The 21,611-nt window shown below is 44.8% G+C and overlaps 2 protein-coding genes across 6 annotated transcripts in view; both read right to left on the reverse strand.

Moving 5' to 3' along the window:
* LOC137524517 (kinesin-like protein KIF19) overlaps positions 1-8,006 on the reverse strand; it is a 232,123-nt gene extending 224,117 nt beyond the window's left edge. The window contains exons 1-2 of one of the 4 annotated variants that reach the window (XM_068244485.1): positions 7,798-8,006; positions 1,486-1,663 (exon numbers count right to left, since the gene is read on the reverse strand). In XM_068244485.1, the coding sequence (XP_068100586.1) occupies positions 1,486-1,566 (81 nt within the window). In that variant the 5' untranslated portion in view covers positions 1,567-1,663; positions 7,798-8,006. The other 3 variants (XM_068244483.1, XM_068244482.1, XM_068244486.1) reach the window with 3 other exon arrangements.
* A 5,426-nt stretch (positions 8,007-13,432) lies between these two features.
* Positions 13,433-21,611, reverse strand: part of EIF3B (eukaryotic translation initiation factor 3 subunit B) — a 36,271-nt gene continuing 28,092 nt past the window's right edge. The window contains exons 16-19 of one of the 2 annotated variants that reach the window (XM_068244488.1): positions 20,827-20,904; positions 15,733-15,841; positions 15,527-15,639; positions 13,433-13,773 (exon numbers count right to left, since the gene is read on the reverse strand). In XM_068244488.1, coding sequence (XP_068100589.1) covers positions 15,542-15,639; positions 15,733-15,841; positions 20,827-20,904 — 285 coding nt within the window. In that variant the 3' untranslated portion in view covers positions 13,433-13,773; positions 15,527-15,541. Of the gene's footprint in view, positions 13,913-15,526; positions 15,640-15,732; positions 15,842-20,826; positions 20,905-21,611 lie in introns of both variants that reach the window. The other variant, XM_068244487.1, reaches the window with a different exon arrangement.

Below are 21,611 nucleotides of genomic sequence, written 5' to 3' on the forward strand. Positions count from 1 at the left end.
TGTGCTTCTAAAGGTGCAGATCAACCAATAAACAGATCTTTCTCTGATCGAATCTGATCAGAGAAAGACCATTGGGTGCCCATACACCACAGGCCGATTCCTGACTACTTCCAGCATTAAACTTCTCGGGAATCGGCCTCATGACACCGCCTACGCCACCTGGCCGCTGTCCACCCAAGTTTGAGTGTGTCACCTGGTGCCCGTGCATTTAAATCTCACCTGCTCCAGCGACTTGTCAGCAACAGCAACTCCCGGTCTCGTCACCTGCTTCCCCATGAGTGCCGCCCTCACGCAGCCACCACCTGGTGGCCGCGTATAGCATGTGGCACTTGTGTGATATCACACCAACATGCCTGGCGGGGCTCAGGAAAAGCAGCAAATGAGTCTTGGAGCAGCTGAACGGTTGTGGCAGCTGTAGCAGGTGAAATTTGAATGCACAGGCACTGGGGGGGGGACACATTTACATTTGTGGGGACAGCGGCCAGGGGTTCCGTCATGTTCGTCATCTATCCACCACACTGTCCCAAGATCTTCCAGCATGCTCAATCAATGCAATCGACAAAATTTGGGCCAAAATCAGTTGAATCATCGATCATGCATGCTAGTTGCAGCACCTATTTTCAACAGGTTCGGCACCAAAAAACAATAGATGTATGGCCACCTTAAGAAATATATCCAGGGACTCCAGCAAGACTTACATGCACACTACTCTCTGGTGATTGACTGTAATATGTTCCACAATCCATAGTGGAATATTTATTTTTTCCATGTAGTGAATTTAGGGACAAACATAATCATACTAGACTTGTTTTAGTGACCTTCTTCTCCTTGGGAACAGTAGTGGGAGATTTGCATGGACCTAAATATACTGTATATGCAGTGTTTTTCAACCAATGACCTCCTATAGCAATAACTTAATCTAACATGAAAGGCAGACCAGAATCCTTGTAATGTCTGTGGTTAAACATCTCCCAAACTGAAAGCTGTAAGAATCAATTAACTGACCTAAAATCACCTCCTACTAAATATATTTTAATTAGAAATATATAACATTTTAAAATGGACCCTTCCGTTTTGGGGTGCTTCACCTGCAGTTCCGTCTCAACAATAGAGACTATTACAGAAACGTCAGTGAGATAGCTAAGGAGCTATGGGCCCCAGTGCAAGTTTTACAGGCGCTCCAAGCTTGTTATCACTACGTATTCGGCAATGTTTTATTGACCTGGGGAAGCGGCTATAGGCCGTGAAACGTGTAGTCAATTATTGTGCAATATTGAATAAAAAGTCTGAATCATTTGTTCACTGAATTCATTGACGGTAAGTCCACACTTATCTTCTTTTTTAACTGTTTTTTAATATATTTATCCATTGTTTTGGGCACCTCTCTAGTTGTTTCTACTGCGAGTTTTACACTGGGCACCATCAAGCACTCCATATATAACAGCTGATTACCCACCTACACTTTCCAAGGACAAAGCAACTTACTGTGATTTGGTGAGGCTGAGATTCCTCTTTGGTGCTCATCATCTTCCCTGAATGCATATTGCATGTGACTCCCAAATTCATCAGAGAGAGAGGTATGTTCCCAACATGGAGATCAGTAAGTAGCAGTTCAGTTCAGCTTTGGAGGATATGATACAGCAGAATCCTGTTCAGCACATCTCTGCTGAGAGACAAAGGAAAGCGTTGACTCCCAAGGCACCATTACATCAACTCCTTTGCTGGTACCTCTGTGCCTAGAGACACTGTTATGTCAAATGCACTGAAGCAGAGCCTAAAGTCTATCCTATGTGGTAAAGTAAATATACAGGCTTCTACAAGAGGGTGAAGGACCTGTTTAAATAACTACTTTAACCACTTCACCCAAAGGCGTTTTTACCCTAACAGACAAGAGCGATTTTCACCTTTCAGTGCTCATCCCTTTCATTTGCCAATAGCTTAATCACTACTAATCACAATTAAATGATCTATTTCTTGTTTTTTTTCACCACCAGTTGGGCTTTTTGGGGTTGATATTTGTTTTCAGCAACTACTTTATCTTCTATGCATTTTAAAGGGAAAAACAAGGAAAAAAATGAAAAAATACACTATTTCTCCAATTTCATCCCCCATAGTTTATAATAAACACTGCTACTGTGCATAAAACCCACACATTTTATCTGCCTATTTGTTCTGGTTAACACAAGATTTTAATGATGTCCCTAGTACAAAGTATGGTGACAATATAGTATTTGGAAATAAAGGTGTATTTTTTCTGGGTTTTTATCACTATTTTCATGTGCACGGGAATGCACATGCACGCGCGGCAGTGCGCACGTGCACAGCGGCAGCAGCACTGTCTGACTTATAAAAATGGCCTGCTAGAGCCTCTTAATGGCAGCTTGTCATTAAGTGGTTAAACAATGAAAGACCCACTCCATTTAGTAGTAGAGATGGTCTATGAAATGCTAACAATTTTCAGTTTGATAAAAAATTATGCTCCAGATGCTTCCCCCGGGACCATTTTTAGGCATAGACAAACCAGGCAGGTGCCTTGCGTGACAGCTTGAGGGAAGCACCAATGAGCTATTTTTAGCCTACTGGTTTATACTATTCTTATGCAGAACTGCTAGTTCCATTAAAATGCGAACAAATGGAATTCATTAATAGAATTTTAACGCCTAAAGGTTGCGTGAATAGCATAATAAATGACAGGTACTTTTCATGAGCTAATTAAACTGTAATTGTTTTGTTTTGGTCTGCATTGATTGTCACAACTCTAAAAGAGGCCATACATCAGGCGACTTGGCGGCTGATTGACCATCCAATTCGATTATTATAATCGAATTGGATGAAAATCGGTGCCACCAAGTGCATGCTCGACCGACAAAGCGACCAATTTCAGGCCGGAAATTAGTTGCATTGTCGATCACGCATGCTGCAAGATGTCGGGCCGAAGTTGGTTGGTGTCCGCGGCGGGAACGGCATGCAATTTCCTGACGATTGACGAAACCATCCGCCACCTCGCCGCTGTGTAATTTAATGTCCTCCCGAGCCCCGTGTAAAGTATACATTATCTGTGCGCGGCCTCCACTTGTCCCCAGCAGGCTTCCGGGGATTTCTCTTCTGCATACACGCATGTGCGCCTTTACTATGAAACTATGTGATTGCAACTGGCAGAGTCCCAGTGGATTGGCGTACAGCCCACGTTTTCCCATTATTTAAGAAGGGCAAAAAATCTGATCCAGGAAATTATAGACCTGTAAGCTTAACCTATTTTGGTTTCTGGACGTAGAAACTACGTCCAGAAACCATGTGCGCTACCGCGCGCCCCCGCGGCCGATCGCGCGCGTGCACGCGCACTCCCGGCCGCGGATTCGGAAGTCAGGGAATCAATATATCGGGCTATGAAGCCCGATTACTGATTCCTCTCCCCCGCTGAAAAAGCGACAGCTTCTCTCAGAAGCTGCGCCTTTTCTGGCCGTTCCCTTCCTGATGCGCCACTCTAAGCGTGTGTTACGCTTAGAGCGACGTCATGTAAACAAACTCATGGCCGCCATCTTGTGGCCAAAAAGTAAAACTACACCTGAAAATGAAAATAAATTAAAATCAACACACATTTACATTATAAATCTATTGTTTACCCCCCACCCTCCCAAAACTACCCAAATAAAATGTTTACTATAAATAAAAAAAACCATTACAATAAAAAAAAAAAAAACATGTAAATATTTACCTAAGGGTCTAAACTTTTTAAATATCAATGTAAAGATGAAATATTTCTACATTTTTTTTATTTTAAACTTGTTAATAGTGATAGATGCAAAATTGAAAAAATGCACCTTTATTTCCAAATAAAATATTGTCGCCATACATTGTGATAGGGACATAATTTTAACGGTGTAATAACCGGGACATATGGGCATATACAATACGTGAGTTTTAATTATGGAGGCATGTATTATTTTAAAACTATAATGGCTGAAAACTGAGAAATAATGAATTTTTCCATTTTTTTCTTATTCTTCCTGTTAAAATGCGTTTACAGTAAAGTGGCTCTTAGCAAAATGTACCCCCCAAAGAAAGCCTAATTGGTGGCAGAAAAAACAAGATATAGATCAGTTCATTGGGATAAGTAGTGATAAAGTTATAGGCTAATGAATGGGAGGTGAACATTTCTCTCGTGAAAACCACGGAACCTGAATGGGTTAACATCAGTTGTATGCAAACTATTTGAGGGGTTACTAAGAGATACTATACATGACTTCATAGTAGAAAATAATCTTATTTCTCAGCATCAACATGGGTTTACTAAAGACAGGTCCTGTTTGACTAACATGCTCAGCTTTTATGAGGTAGTGAATGCTAATATGGATATTGGGAATGCTGTAGATGTGATATACTTGGACTTTGCAAAGGCCTTCGACACTGTTCCCCACAGAAGTCTGGTGCAAAAGTTGAGGATGCAAGGACTGGGGAAGAGTTTGTGTGCATGGATAGGGAACTGGCTAATGGACAGAAAACAAAGAGTTGTGGTCAATGGATCGTACTCAAAATGGGAGACTGTTAGCAGTGGGGTCCCACAGGGGTCTGTACTGGCTCCAGTGCTCTTCAATTTATTTATTAACCACTTCAGCCTTCAGTCGTTTTCACTTTATGCATCCAAGCAATTTTCACCTCCAATTCATTAGCCTATAACTTTATCACTACTTATCACAATGAAGTGATCTATATCTTGTTTTTTCCACCACCAATTAGGCTTTCTTTGGGGGGTACATTTTGCTAAGAGCCACTTTACTGTAAATGCATTTTAACAGGAAGAATAAGAAAAAAACTGAAAAAAATTCATTATTTCTTAGTTTTCAGCCATTATAGCTTTAAAATAATACATGCCTCCATAATTAAAACTCATGTATTGTATTTGCCCATATGTCCCGGTTATTACACCGTTAAAATTATGTCCCTATCACAATGTATGGCGACAATATTTTATTTGACAATAAAGGTGCATTTTTTCCGTTTTGCATCTATCACTATTTACAAGTTTAAAATAAAGAAAATTTATTTAGAAATATTATATCTTTACATTGATATTTAAAAAGTTTAGACCCTTAGGTAAATATTTACATTTTTTTTTTTTATTGTAATGTTTTTTGTTTTTTTTTTGTATTAAACATTTTATTTAGGTATTTTTGGGAGGGTGGGATGTAAGCCATAGTTTTATAATGTAAATGTGTCTTGAGTTTTATTTTTTTCACTTGTAGTTGTAGTTTTACTTTTTGGCCACAAGATGGCGGCCATGAGTTTGTTTACATGACATCACTCTAAGCATAACATACGCTTAGAGCAACGTATGGGGGACGTTACAGCCAGAAAAAGCACAGCTTCCGAGAGAAGCTGTCGCTTTTTCAGCGGGGGAGAGCAATCAGTGATCGGGCACCATAGCCCGATTCACTGATTGCCAGGCTAACGAACCGCGGTTGGGAGCGCGCGTGCACGCGCGTGATCGGCCGCGGGAGCGCGCGGACGCGCACACGGCCTCCTGGGTGTAGCTACTACGTCCAGGAGGCCAAAGTAGTTAATGACCTAGTAGATGCAGTAGTGAGCAATGTTGCTATTTTTGCAGATGATACAAAATTGTGCAGAATCATCAACTCTCAGGAAGATAGTGTCATATTGCAACAGGATCTTGATAGGATGGCTATATGGGCACATACATGGCATATGAAGTTCAATGTTGACAAATGTAAAGTCATGCATTTTGGTCGTACCAATGGTCTTGCACCATACAAAATAAATGGGATACAGTTGGGGACATCAAACTTGGAGAAGGACTTAGGAGTACTCATCGACAAGTTAAATAATCGTACTCAATGCCAAGCCGCTGCAGCTAAAGTGAACAAAATTTTGGGATGCATTAAAAGGGAAATAAAAACTCGAGATGCTAGCATAATATTGCCCGTTTAACTCTCTAGTAAGGCCACATCTGGAATATGGAATTCAGTTCTGGGCACCACATTACAAAAAAGATATTGCAGTTTTAGAGCAGGTGCAGAGACGAGCTACAAAATTGATACGTGGGATGGAAGGTCTCGCTTACCAAGAAAGGTTAGATAAACTGGGTTTATTTAGTCTAGAGCAAAGACGCCTTAGAGGAGATCTAATTAACATGTATAAATACATCAGAGGGTAATATAATAGCTTGGCGGATGAGCTTTTTGTCCCTAGGCCTTCTCAAAGGACTAGAGGACATGATCTGCGCATGGAGGAAAAACGTTTTAGCCATTTATTTAGGAAAGGGTTCTTTACAGTAAGAGTGATTAAGATGTGGAATGCATTGCCACAGGAAGTCGTTATGGCAAACTCTATACCTGCATTTAAAAGGGGCTTAGATGCTTTCCTTGCGTTGAAAGACATCCATGGCTACAATTACTAGGTTATGCCTAATGATGTTGATCCAGGGATTTTATCCGATTGCCATCTGGAGTCGGGAAGGAATTTTTCCCTTTTGGGGCTAATTGGACCATGCCTTGTGGGGGTTTTTTCGCCTTCCTCTGGATCAACAGGGGTATGTGGGGGATGGGCTGGAGTTGTACTCTGTACTGGTTGAACTCAATGGACGTATGTCTTTTTTCAACCAAAATAACTATGTAACTATATGTGGGGCAGGCCTGTTTGCAGAAGAGGAATCCCCGGAAGCCTGCAGGGGACAAGCGGAGGCCACAGAGAGGTAATGTATACACTTTGGCACCGGGGGGACATTACATTGAGGGGGCACAGTGGCATGGCGATGCACAGGGCCGATTCCATGCCGAAATTGATTGGGAATCAGCCTGTGGTGTATGGGCAGCTTACAGATCTCTCTCTTATCAGATTCGATGAGAGAGATTTGTCTCTTGGCTTCACACAAACAGTAATTGTCTTTTATTAAGTGGCATCTCTCCTAAAGTGGAATGAAACCCAGCATTTTTTCTGTGCTCTAATAGATTATTTACAGCATATTATATACAACCAGCATTTTTTTTTTTACTAGAACAGAATTCAAAGGGTTACACACAGGACTTGAAAGTTCAGTGCAGAGAAATGTGGACGCATTTGAAGTTGTAGATGTTATCTTGTGTTTAATGGTATCAAGTGAGGAATGTAAATAAACACTTGTCCTACACTGCTGGGTCCCCTGAAGAAAGTCAGACAATTCAGAATGCATTTCTGCTTGTTAGATCATGAATAAAGCCGTTATAAATAAAATGCAAAGTCAGCTTTCAGAGAAGAAAAAGTGTACTTTGGGAAAGCATAATTTCTAAATGAATACTAATACTTATGCACAAAAGCAAATATTATAACCGTATGGCATATAAAAAGTAGGAAAACATGGTTTTTTTGAATATTATGTCAGGATTTTATATCGCTTTAACAGTTATACAGGAAGGATTTGTTATGTGGGTTGATAGTAGCAGAAATGTTTCTGTACTGTGTTAGCCAAACAAATTATGTAGGTAGAAAAGTCTTGTAAAATTAATACCTTTTAATGACTCGCTAATAGAGTTAAATAACGCAAGCCTTCTGGGATCTAGTCCCCTTCTTCAGGCATATTTCCAAATGTTAGCTGAAGTAAAACACTGATGTAGTAAATAGTAGAAGGTGACAGTTGTGCTGGTTACGGTTTAGCAGTTAAATGTCAAGTGATTAGCAGGCTGGAGCCAGTGAGCTATGCATGAAATCCAGCAGGTTTCTGAAGATCATGGAGCCAAGTCGATTATGTCAAATAAGGTGTCATGAATTAGGCACTAGGTAATTTATCAGGGAGGGGTGCACTACCGAGAATGTATGGCTGGGGTGCCCTGTATGTCGCCTGCCTCAGTGCCTGGAAGAGGATGATGGACACTGGGACGTTAGCCGTGGGACTCTGTGGCCACATGTCCCGCCTCAGATCCGCGCCCTAAGCAGGCAATAGCAGCTTTACATACACCCGTCCCACTGCCTTCTTATTGGCTGCTGCCCGATTCCTTTTTACATTGCCAGGCTGTAGCTCCTCCCTCCCACACTCCAGGGCTGGCCCTGCCCCCTTAACTCCATGTGCACTGCAACTCCTCCATGCACAGCAGCTCTGTATTTATTTGCAGTTGTGCAAACTTCCTCTCCACCCCTGCTTGCAGCATTTGCCTGGACCTCTGCGAAACTTGGGAAGGATCGAAGCAAGGCGCAGGCTATGCTCCCCCCCCCCCCCCCCAACACTCTAAGCCCTGGACGAGAGCGGAATAGAGCAGAATCATGAGGTAAGCTAGCGCTCACTCTTTACCTTTCACACCCTCAAATAATTCTAGTCCTCAGCCTATCTCACTCTCTGCCCAACAGACCCCCCCCCCCCCATAACCCCATGTTCTCTGTACCCCCTACTCCCTCTTCCCTGCAGACCTCCAATTATCCCATTCTCTATCACCTGCACCCTCACCATTTGTTCTGCAAACCTTCAGTAATCCAGTTTTCAAGTAATCCCGTACTCTATCCCCCCCTGCACCTACACACTCTGTCCTGCAGACCCCCCCCCCCCCCCCATTTATCCATGATGACGAATTATCTATCCCACAATGCTGCACATTCATCTCTGACATGATGTGTCAATCCAATTCTAGCCCATTGGTAGCCATGCCCCTCATTTGTGGTGCATTGCAGTGTTACAAGCCTTGCTACAAAGCGGTCATTATGCCGCAATGCACCACTGTGACACATAGCTTGTTACACTACTCAAAAGGAAGGTCCCTAGTTGGAAGGGCTTTTCACCTGCACGCCCTGCCTCTGCCAGCCTCTGGAACGCCCCATCTCCACCGTCCTGAGGCTAACAGCATCTTAGCTATGAAGGAGAGAGCTGAGACGTAAAGACATCCTATGACCCGGAAGTACTTGCATACTTCCAGGGCCGCAACCATTTTTATATTACACATTTTTTTTTTTCTTTTTTATGTCTCAAGCTTGGGAACGGCACAGCAGAGAATGGCGAGCAGCAGCACATCATGACTAGGAGGTCACTAGTATGTTTTTTTTTTTTTTGAAGCACTGCCTCAGGTGCACGTTAAGAAATCATGTGACCTGTCTGATTTTCTGCACCAGTCCAATCCGCTGCTGAAGTGATGTTTCATAGTCTGGGCCGTCACACAAGAGACCTAGCTGCTGCTATTAATGTCATCCAGCTATATGGTAACTATGGCTGTAATTGTCATTTACAGAGATTTCTCCTACCCAGCATGGGTATGTGTAAAAATACACCCCAAAACACATTATACTACTTCTCCTGAGTACGGCTATACCACGTGTGACACTTTTTTGCAGCCTAGGTGCACTAAGGCAGTGTTTCTCAACATTTTATTGGTATGTACCCCTTTTAAAAACCTGTACTCACCAAGTACCCCCTAGCATAGTAAACATTATCACAAATACTCCTTGACAAATATATATTTAGTCGTAGTACATGATAATTGGTTCTAAACAATTTCAAAGCATTTACTATTGCTTTTGATTAGCTAAACCACTAATTTAGTGTAGTTTAAATAAGATTTATCATTTTCTAAAACTCTAAATTTGTTATTCTTGGTTAAGTATATAAAGCCCGAGTACCCCCTGGGGTACGCGTACCACATGTTGAGAACCTAGGCACTAAGGGGCCCAACGTCCAATGAGAGTACCTTTAGAATTTTGAGGCATTTGGTTTCTAGACTACTCATGGTTTAGGGCCCCTAAAATGCCAGGGCAGTTTAGGAACCCTACAAGTTACCCCATTTTAGAAAGAACACCCCCCCAAGGTATTCCGTTAGGAGTATGGAGAGTTCAAAGATTTTATTTTTTTTGTCAAAAGTTAGCGGAAATTGATTTTTAATTTTTTTTACAAACTGTAATTTTCCACTAAGGTGTGACAAAAAAAAAATATCTATGAAATCATCATACACCAAGCAGAATACCTTGGGGTGTCTTTCTAAAATGGGGTCACTTGTGGGGTTCCTATACTGCCCTGGCATTTTAGAGGCCCAAAACCGTGAGTAGTAGTCTGGAAACCAAATGCCTCAAAATGCCTGTTCAGGGGTATAGGATCTGCAAATTTTGATTACAGGTGGTCTATGAGGGGCCAAATTTTGTGGAACCGGTCATAAGCAGGGTGGCCTCTTAGATGACAGGTTGTATTGGCACTGAAGTGCAGGATGTTTGCAAATCGTGACCTGAACATGGCAGCAGAGAACATGGGCATGTGATGTATTGGGTGCGTAGACCAATAAGACCGCAATACATTAATTTTCGACTAGACCCATGTTAAGGAGAAGGCCCCAAAAAAAAGGTTACGTTCGGAAACTTGGAGTCATTTCCACAGAAAAGGCTGTGCATGGTAGCTTCTTGGATTGGCGGTTGCGTATTGTGTGGCATAACGGTCGGTCTCAGCCACAATTTAGTCGTAGAGACCAGCAGTGATCAGAAAAAAAAATTCTGTCACTGCGGTGGGGCGGGCGAGGGTTTGGCCGGGTGATCAGAAGCCCACACGGGGCAAATTAGGGCCTGATCTGATGGGTAGCTGTGCTAGGGGGTGACAGGAGGTGATTGATGGGTGTCTCAGGGTGTGAATAGAGGGGGGGAATAGATCCAAGCAATGCACTGGGGAGGTGATCAGGGTCTGAGGGCGCTATGAGGGTGTGGGCGGGTAAATGGGTGCCCGCAAGGGACAGATTAGGGTCTGATCTGATGGGTAGAAGTGATTGATGGGTGATCAGTGGGGAGAACAGATGTAAATAATGCACTGAGGAGGTGATCAGGGGGGGTCATAACAGCAGTTGGACAGTTGTAAGGAGTAATGAAAACATTTATCACAGATGGCTATTGAATTTTCACTTAAAGTGAACCTTAAGTGTCCCAAAAAAAATGAGTTTTACTCACCTGGGGCTTACCTCAGCCCCCTGCAGCTGATCGGTGCCCACGACGAGTCGCTCTGATGCTCCGGGTCCCGCTGGCGGCCACTTCCGGTTTCGCCGTCAGGACCCGTCAGGCTGGGGAACGCGGCTGATACTACGCGTTCCCAGCCAAAATAGCACCCCTATGCGGCCATATGTCCGCATACGGGTGCCTATGCGGACATATGGCTGCATAGGGGTGCTATTTTGGCTGGGAACGCGTAGTATCAGCCGCGTTCCCCAGCCTGACGGGTCCTGACGGCGAAACCGGAAGTGGCCGCCAGCGGGACCCGGAGCATCAGAGCGACTCGTCGTGGGCACCGATCAGCTGCAGGGGGCTGAGGTAAGCCCCAGGTGAGTAAAACTCATTTTTTTTGGGACACTTAAGGTTCACTTTAAATTACACCTGAACTGAAAGGGATATGGAGGCTGTTTATTTCCTTTTAAATAATGCACATTACCTGGCTGCCCTGCTGATCCTCTGCCGAATACTTTTAGCCATAAATCCTGGACAAGCATGCAGATCATATTTCTGAAAACAGCCGTGGAGTCAGAGTCTGAGCAATTTTGCGGTACCTGGAGTCAGAGGTTTTATAAAGTGAGGAGTGGGATGATTTTTGTACAGACTCAACAGCCGTTTCTAACAGAGGTCTTGATTAGTCGCATGCTTGTTTCAGGTGGGTGATTCAGACACTACTGATGCATGAAAGATCAGCAGGACAGCCAGGCAACTGGTATTAAATAGGTCATTCACTTCAGGTTCCCTAGTACAGTATACAGGTAGTCCCCGGTTAACGAATGAGATAGGGACTGTAGGTTCGTTCTTAACCTGAATCCGTTAAGTCGGAACAAACATACTGTTCTATTAAATATTAGGCCAGGAAAAGAGGGGACATGAAGTCCCCTCTGTAGTGGCAGTGAAAGTAGCACAACTAAGTTCAATATTAGAGTAGACAGTAATATTTTACAGGATATAATTGAATACAAAGATCTGCAGTATAGTACACAGGTTGATCACTGGATTACTTGGTCTACCAGCTTTCCTGCTCCTGCCTGGCTGCTTGTCTGATCTTTCAACTGGTTTGCTCCGCACACACACTCTCCAGTGTCCCAGCCTGTGTCTCTGCAGTTTCCGGAAAAGCTACCCATTAATGTGCAGACTGAGGGGAAGGGGTGCTGCGGGCATGTGAAACTAAACTTATAGCAGAGTCCAGCCCGTCAAACTGCGGGGATAGGAATTTACATCTGCCTGAACACAGACACGCAGCAGCTTCTCAACAAGGAAGCGTGAATTGTAACCAGCACAGCCGCGCATGCAGGAACGTACGTCACATCCCCCGGGACCTTCTCCTCCTCTCCGCACTTTTTTTTATGCTGCTTGTTGTTACAGGGAGTCCTCGACTTGTTAGAAGAGGTGACAGCCCACAAAGATGATGTAATCGCGGCAAAGTGATGGGATCTGCAACCGTTCGGATCGGTGGGTTGTTCGTAAGTCAGGGACTACCTGTAATCTCCTTACAGTAAACTCCAAGAGACCAGGAAAATTGTTTTACTATATCAGAAATTGTACTAGAAATGGCCCAGCATGCCCTAGAACATTTCTGCTGCAAAGAAGCAACTCTATCCTCCCATTGGAGGTACCGTACAAGCACTTGCAAATTTGGTGGACTACAAGGTTAAGTATACCTTAGGGCTGCATAGCCAGGATGGACAAATAACTAGTACAGTATCCAGCGCTCCTTAAAAATTGCATCTGTCACTGAATAGAGGCAGCCAGCCGCTTTCTGCGAGTGGCTCCAATACTTCCATGGGCAGGACCTGCAGCACAGAGTACTGCCAATCATGAACCTTCTCTTCAAAATGCAGGCAATCATAAGCCACTTGTATCTGTAATGCGAGTGGCTCTGATACCATCGTGGGCAGGAGATAGCACTCTACTCTCCTTAGGTGCACTGCGTTCCACACGCTACCAGAAGCGTCATTGCTAACAAGGGAAGAAATACCCGGGAGTGTGTACAATCCCGTGGGAGGACTGGGACAATACTTTCATCAGCGATTGCAAAGTGGAAGTGGTAACGCTGCATGCTCTTATGTTCACATTATTCCTCATTTTTCCCAGGCTGCTAATTTGCACAGCACTGTATATCCAGTGATGGGGTCATTCTTCTAGTCTTACAAATGTTAGAGATCAACTCACCTGCAACCAGCCTGAAGAAAGCAGCTGACAATGGGTTCCACACCGACGTATGATGCATGCACCACCCACTGTTTACTATATCCAGAGTCAGCGTTACGTAGGGGCCAAAACACGTTTACTATAACATAAGTTTTATTATATCAGAGTTTGCTATACCAGGCATTGCTCCCATAGACTTATAATGAAGATTGGCTGGGACCTGGAGAGGTAGTTTACTATACCCAAATGTTCACTATGATGAGATTATACTGTATAGTATCCAGTTTACCACAAATTACCCAAAACATGTTTGCCAGAATTCACCCATCAATATGACAGAAAAGCACACTATTTTTTAATATAGGTTTACTTTAAATTCCATCTTTAATCCTGTAAATTCGCAATCTGAATGGAGGAGGGTACAGTCCACTGTAGTGCTGGTTCAGCACACTAAACAGTGTATGGAGTACAAGTGTCTCGTTAGGACTCATTTGCCAGGAATAACAGCCGACTGTCCTCTCAGCAGGGAAGTAGAAAAGGTTCTTGGCAAGCTGAACCAACGTGCATCGAGCGTCAGGGGGCAAAGTCATGGCGAGGCAGAGTGATTCAAAGTACCAGCAGCAGCTTCCTTTGAGTGATGGATCCAGAGGTGGTACAGTTATCAAAGTGGCGCTCTTCAAGAAGATCCTCCTGAGAAGATCAAAGGCACAACTTCAGGAAGGAATGATGTAATGTCCCATTCAAGGTCGCGGAAGGAGGACTAAGACAGAACCTTGAAGCTTTGTGTTTTGGAAGAGAACAATCTCTTATCAACCAGATAGGAAAAACGCTGAATGGAAAAGAAAACAAGGAAAAATGAATATACAATACAAACGTTTTTATAATGAACACAGGTTTAACCCTCTCCTATCCTAAAGGAAAATGTGGCTGCTATATATTCCAGCACGGCACCATCTTCTGCTTAGTGTCAGACTATCATCAGCTGGATAGTGTACTGGTAAGGCTGTTGCCTTTGAGCCTTTCGATAAGGGTTCGAATCCTGGATCAAGCCAGTACATAAACCTTAATGAGACTCTGGGCAAGGCTCCATAAAAAGTGTAACGGAAATGGGGCGAGAGAAAATGTACACATACCTGGGGCTTCCTCCAGCCCCCTCTGGCCTGATGGCTCCTCCGATGTCCTCTGCCGCCTCTCTGCTCATCTGAAAATCGGCCATGGTAAGTTGTGCAGACGGCAGTCTGGCTAAGCGCACTCCCTTTGCCCGCAATGGGGGCATGCGAAGCCAAGTCGTGCATGCGCAGTTGGCCACAGACCGGCAGACTTACCGGAGCTAAATGCAGATGAATGGAGAGGAGGTGGAGGACAACGTTGAAGGAGCGATCAGGTTGGGGAAAGCCCCAGGTATGTATATATTTTCTCTTTAACCTCCTTGCCGGTCTAAAAAATCCGGCAAGGAGGCAGCGCCGCACATTTTTTTTTTTTTCTTTAAATCATGTAGCGAGCCAAGGGCTCGCTACATGATAGCCGCTAAGCGGCGGCATCCCCCCACCCACTCCGATCGCCTTCGGCGATCAGAGTATGCAGGGAATCCCGTTGAGAACGGGATTTCCTGCAGGGCTTCCCCGGTCGCCATGGCGACGGGGCGGGATGACGTACCGTCATAGGGAATCCCGATCCGCCCCTCAACGCTGCCTGGCACTGATTGGCCAGGCAGCGCAGGGCTCTGGGGCGGGGGGGGGGGGAGCGACTCGGCGCGGCGGATCGGCGGCGAGCGGAAGTTACAAGCAGCTAGCAAAGTGCTAGCTGCTTGTAACAAAAAAAAAATTATGCAAATCGGCCCAGCGGGGCCTGAGATATCCTCCTGCGCAGGTTACCCCGAGCTGAGCTCGGGATAACCGGCAAGGAGGTTAATGATATTGGTCGCCTGTGGGGCCTGCCTTAAGTGGCTGCAGCTCTGCTGCTATAAATGTTCTGTCTGGTCTATGTCCGACGCTGATCATCGCCTGTCCCAACCACCACTTCACCCGCCATCTCCCGTGCCAATCCACCACACATTACTCCTTTGAGAATGAACTGCTGCCGGATCGGGTCCGGCATGGTGTCCGTCTATGTGGACCAAAGTAACAGAAAAATTCCACGACTGACCCCCTCCAGATGCAATAAGCACAGTGGGTGGAGCTACAGAAGGCAAGCTGATGCAGGCCCCGCCTTCCAGCTGCTCATGTGAGTACAAAACCTCAGAGCTCTGGTCCCTATATTTTGAAAGAACAACCCACGCCTCCCCCCCTTTCTAGGGAGGACTGAAAAGGGTTCAACCAAGCTGGAAAACCATCGCTAAGAATCTCAGAAGAGAGAAGCCAAATTGTAATTTTGGAACAGGTTTTGGGATAATTCTGGCATAATCTTTGGCCTAAGCTTTCTGGGGGTGAAGAACAAAACGTACCAGCTCTTTAGCGGATTACTCTTCTAATGGGATAATTTCTTCAGTCACAAAGAATTCAATGGTCTCCTCCTCCCAATCATCGATGTTGCTGTCCAGCTCATCTGTATCCACACCTAATAAGAAAAACAAGGAGGGGGGGAGTTGGTGAGTATAGATGCATGTGACTGCTAAGCCATTAAGTTGCAACATCTTCAACACACAAGTACCTGCTCTGAGCTCCAAACGCGCAGCCTTCTGCTCCATGTACAGCTTCTGGGCCTGCTCACGGTATTTCTTGTATTCTTCCATCATTGTTCTTCTGCGTTCAACCAATTCCTGTAAAATAAAGGAAATTGAAAGAAAGAGGTTCAGTATCTGCACACAAGAAGCACATGTAAACACTAATAAAAGTTAAAGCAAGCGTTAAAGAACAACTTACAATGCCTTAATAAAAAAAAAAAAAACCAACACATAAGCAAATATATAATTACTTGCTCTACTTAACAGATGTATTGCGCTGTCCACTGTTTAACCACTTCGCCATATCTGGACGCATATATCCGTCCAGATAGGCAGTGGTGCTGCAGCCGTGTGGTGCGCGCGCCCGCGCGTGCTCCCGATGCCCCCCGATCAGTGAATGGGAATATAATTCCCATTCACCGATCTAAGTCCCCGGCAGAAATACCGGCGCTTTCTCATCAGAGAGCGTGGTATTTCTGCCCCCAGGAAACTTCTTCTCTTAATTTTAGTTCCTAGATGCGACATCGTTCGCATCCAGGAATTTTTTGAATGTGGCCATCTTGTGGCCAAATAGTAAACTGCACCCACATACCTGTATTGAATAAAAAAATACATTATATTACATCTAAAATTGGCTATTTACCTCCCAAACTAAAATTACCCAAATACATTTTTGTATTAAAAAAATAAATAAAAAAAAAAATTAAAATTTTTTTTTTACATAAATAGTTACCTAAGGGTCTGAACTTTTTAAATATACATGTCAAGAGAGTATCTTATTAAATTTTTTAAAATTATAAGCTTGTAAATAGTGATGGACGCAAATTGAAAAAATGCACCTTTATTTCTAAATAAAATATCGGCGCCATAAATTGTGATAGGGACGTAATTTAAATGGTGTAATAAGCGGGACAAATGGGCACATAAAATGCATGGGTTTTAATTACTGTAGCATGTATTAATTTTAAACTATAATGGCCAAAAACTGACAAATAATGATTTTTTTCCATTTCTATCTTAATCTTCCTGTTAAAATGTATTTACAGTAAAGTGGCTCTTAGCAAAATGTACTACCTAAAGAAAGCCTAATTAGTGGCGGAAAAAACGAGATATAGATCAATTAATTTCTTATGCCGTTTGGCTTCACCGCATTAGACTGCTGCGCGGTGAGCCGTGATGAACAAGCAGCGAGTGTTGCCGAGTATTGCGGGGCCTGAATCAGGAAGTGTGACATCACTTCCTGGCGCCCACCGTTACCAAGTAACACTCGCTGCCTGTTCACAGCGGCTCACCGCGCGACACTCTAATGCGGTGAAGCCGAATGGGATCAGAACTTGCTGGAGGAGGGGGCCAGGAGAGAAGGAGGGGGCCGGGAGAGAAGATGGTACCATCGGGAGGGGGATCTGCCTATATACACTAAATGGAAAGGGGGGGGGGAGTGTATCTGCCTATACTAAAGGGGGGATCTGGCTATATACATTAAGCGGGGGAGGGGGGGGGGGGGACTGCCTATATACACACTAAAGGGGATCTACACTAAGGCTAGGTTTCCACTTGTGCGTTTTGTGTCAGTTTTTCTGCTCAGAAAATTCGCATAGATTTTAAAACTAATGTTAGTCAATGCAGCCGTTTCCACTCTATGCGAATTTTCGTACGCGTTCGTACGCGTGAAAAAATCTGAGGTCCTGTATCATTTTTTCGGACATCGCGTACGATTCGCGTACAATGCTTTGTATAGGCAATGCGAATTTTCGCGTTACTTGCCAGAAAATTCGCATTCGATCCATGGTTACAGGGAGTTGTCAGCAGTCATGACTAACCTGTTTTACTAGGCAGATTATGCATATGTAACTAATGCGAATTTTCGCGTACGAAAATTAGCATAAAAATGCGTACAAATTTACATGCGAATTTTCACCAATCAGAAAAATCTTATACGATTTTTTGCAGGCGAAAATGTAACGCTACAGTGGAAACGTAGCCTAAAGGGAAGTGGGGAAGTGTGTCTGCCTATACTAAAGGGGAGATATGGCAATATACGCTAAAGTGGGGGATCTGCCTATACTAAAGGGGGATCTAGCTATATACATTAAGGGGGGACGGACTGCCTATGTACACCAAAGGGGTGATCTGGCTAAAGGGAGGGGAAAGAATCTGCCTATATACACTAATGGGGGGGAGGGGGAGGGGATCTGGCTATATATACACTAAAGGGGGAATCTAGCAATATACACTTAAAGGGAAGATTCAGGGAGGGTGGGTAAAAAATAAAAATCAATTTCCACTTACATGGGGCTTCCTCCAGCCCGTGGCAGGCAGGCAGGAGGTGCCCTCGCCGCCGCTCCGCAGGCTCCCGGTGGTCTCCGGTGGCCGACCCGATCTGGCCAGGACGGCTGCCAGGTCGGGCTCTTCTGCGTCCCACGCCGGCGCGCTGACGTCATCGGACGTCCGCCGGGCTGTGCTGTGCAGGCGCAGTAGTTCTGTGCCTGCACAGCACAGCCCGGCGGACGTCCGATGACGTCAGCACGCCGGCGTGGGACGCAGAAGTTCCGGGCCTTGGAGCGCAGAAGAGCCCGACCTGGCAGCCGGCCTGGCCAGATCGGGTCGGCCACCGGAGACCACCAGGAGCCTGCAGAGCGGCGGCGAGGGCACCTCCTGCCTGCCTGCCACGGGCTGGAGGAAGCCCCAGGTAAGTGGAAATTGATTATTTTTTACCCACCCTCCCTGAACCTTCCCTTTAAGGGGGATCAGCCTATATACACTAAAGGTGTGTGCGACTGTATGTGTGTGGGGAGGCGGGGGGGATCTGGTTACACTAAAGGGGATCAGGATGGCTACCCTGTACTGCGGCACCATACACTGGCTACCCTGTACTGCGATACCGACACTGGCTAACATGTACTGCGGTACCTAAACAGGCTAACCTGCACTGCAACACCTATAGCTGGCTTATCTATACTGGGGCACCTATAGTTAGCTAATCTTTACTGGGAAACCTATAGCTGGCTAAACTATACTGGGGGCATTGTGAATTTAGTGCTAAAGCTCGATTTGAAGAAAATCGTAAAAAAAAAATAAAAAAATCGAAATTTGAGAGAAAAATCGCAATTTCAATTTTTTCCTAAAATCGTGCAGCCCTAATGGGAACTCCAGCGCGTGGAACCATAAGGAGGTGAGTCTGTGTGTTGGCTTTATCCCTCCCCGCTCTGCTCTGTAATGGTGCGGGGAGGAGGGGATGCCAAGGGGAAATGCAGGGGGAGAAAGATGCCGCGGGAGTGAAGACATGACGCACTGCAGGAGGGGGGCTGAGGACACTGACAGGGGACAACTTCTGGCCCCCCTTCCTGCACCCTAGCAGCTGGCTGTGACAGGACTGACAGAGACTTCAGCCAATCAAGGCTGAATCTGCATGCGACGTCACTTCTGTTTTACATCTGTGAGTGACTCTGCATACCACATTAAAGCCAGGGGGTATGAGGAATAAATAACTAGCAAAAAGGTGAGATTGATTTTAGACTTTTATATTGCCTCTTAAGCATCCATTAATATCTATATCTATCTATCTATATAGCATTACTCATGGGAATATCTGATTCGGAAGCATTCTCGTATCACGTTAAAGAGAGTCTGAAGCGAGAATAAATCTCGCTTCAGACCTCATAGATAGCAGGGGCATGTGTGCCCCTACTAAAACGCCGCTATCCCGCGGCTTAACGGGGGTCCCTTCACCCCCAAATCCCCTCGGTGCAGCGGGGGAGCGCTTCCTGATTGGGGCAGGGCTAACCGCCGCAGCCCTGCCCCACGCGCGTCTGTCAGCGCGTATCTCTGCCTCTCCCCCCGCCCCTCTTAGTCTTCCTTCACTGAGAGGGGCGAGGGAGAGGCGGCGATGCGCCGCTGATAGACGCGACTGGAGGCAGGGCTGCAGCCGTTAGCCCTGCCTCCAGGAGCGACCGAGTGTTGCAGTGGGGGGTTTGGGGGTGAAGGGACCCCTGTTTAGCGGCGCGACAGCGCGGTTTAGCAGGGGCACACATGCCCCTGCTAACTATGAGCTCTGAAGCGAGATTTATTCTCGCTTCAGAGTCTCTTTAAGTGCTGGCATGCGTCAGTGAAGGCTTAGCCCTTCAACTAAACCTCTCTGTAGAGAGTTTGTTCATGGCTGGGAGCACGGCTGGAGGAAACCATCTTTGAATGGCGTAACTCACGCCAACGGTGGGCTATAATGCCTGGTACGCAGAAATCAATTTTCCATCAGATCAGAAGGTTGAATTGATACATTCTGACATGTCCAATTGGCTCCAGATTGAGAATGGGATCGATTTCCAATATTGCCCAAAGCTGCTTTGTGTGTGCCAGGCATAAGAGGCTCACAGAAGTCTCTGGACCATCCAGAAGTTCTCAGCATTATTTTTATACAACACTTCAGGAATACTATAAGGCAGGGCTATCCACACAGCGCATCCAGCCCTCAAGAGCTCTTGCTGTGGCTATTCTGTGTCATTCCACTAACTACTACTGCCATGCCCACCTCTGTCTCCACCCCTCAAAGCCAGGACTTTGCTGCTCCACCCCATCCAGGCCAGGAATCCCGGGAGCATGTCCACAAGGTAGGACAGCACTGTTATACGGCATCTACAGCACTGATAAGGAGTACAGATTCTTCCTCTGACACTAAAGCCTTGCACCGGTGCTTAATTACGGTCACCTAAATATACTGTTAGATGCAGGTGACTGTTTTAGTAATGATCAGTGCACGGACACTGTTCTATGGAGAGAGGAGGTGGGACAACCGTAGGTTATGGGAAATGAATTAAACAGTAGCAGCCAGTTATGGATACACAACATGATGGATCCCCGACTACCACAACAACAATTTTGTGAGATTCCCAATGTGATGGAAATCTAGCACAGGTACGCAGATTTTAAGCATGTGTGATATAATTTCACTGGAAATTATCATATGGACGACAATTTAGTGTGTAGCGGTTTCCCAAGGCATCAGTGGCCGCCATTGTTTTAACCGGTCCCCTAAAACAAAAGTATAAAGACCTTTGTCAAGATATTAGCAATGGCTTCAGTCTTACCTTTGAAGCCTTGGATTGGCTCAAACGATCTTTCTGTTCAAATATTTTGGAGTACTTCTTCAAATCCTTCTTGATTTGCTGTAAAAATAATAAACTTCATTACACTTCAAAATCTTTAATTCCAGACATTATCGCAAACAGCTGTTGAAATGTACCCATCAAAGCTTTTACCAAGCACTACCTATAAATAATGTCATTCACACCTATCTATGTCTTTGTGAACCACATACGGGTCGTACTACAGCTCTTATCAAACAATAGTCAAGTCGACCAATCACAGAACATAGTGTTCAAGGAACATAATGTTCACTTCCATGGAAGCAATGGCCAATTACAGCAATTTGATAAGCCCCTGCATTGTAAAGTAAACAGGACTCTATTCAATTCTTCTGAGTTTTCTGAGGTTTCATACCTTATTTTAAGTTCTTAGCTAGCAAGAATATTCAAGGATAGGCATTTTAGCAATGCTCATATTACTTTAGTACCTACTTTTTAGTACTTCTTGCAGTTATAAAGGTAAGGTAGGCAAGATAAAAAGTTACCTCCGGGGAGAAAAGTGAAAATGCATAGGGGCCATAGTGTTAGCCCTCTCTAACTTTTCATGAAGAAATGGTCTATAAAAAAGGTTAGTGTGGCTAATTTCTTAGAGCAGAGAGAAAATTATGACTATAGTTCCAATTTAACCAACCATGCTCCATCTAGTGGCTGGTCACAAACATTGCAATGAAAAAAAACTCAGGCAAAAGCCATCAATGGAAAATTATGTTGTCCACGGTCAGGTACAT

This window comes from Hyperolius riggenbachi, chromosome 7, assembly GCF_040937935.1.
Source record: "Hyperolius riggenbachi isolate aHypRig1 chromosome 7, aHypRig1.pri, whole genome shotgun sequence".
Taxonomy (NCBI): domain Eukaryota; kingdom Metazoa; phylum Chordata; class Amphibia; order Anura; family Hyperoliidae; genus Hyperolius; species Hyperolius riggenbachi.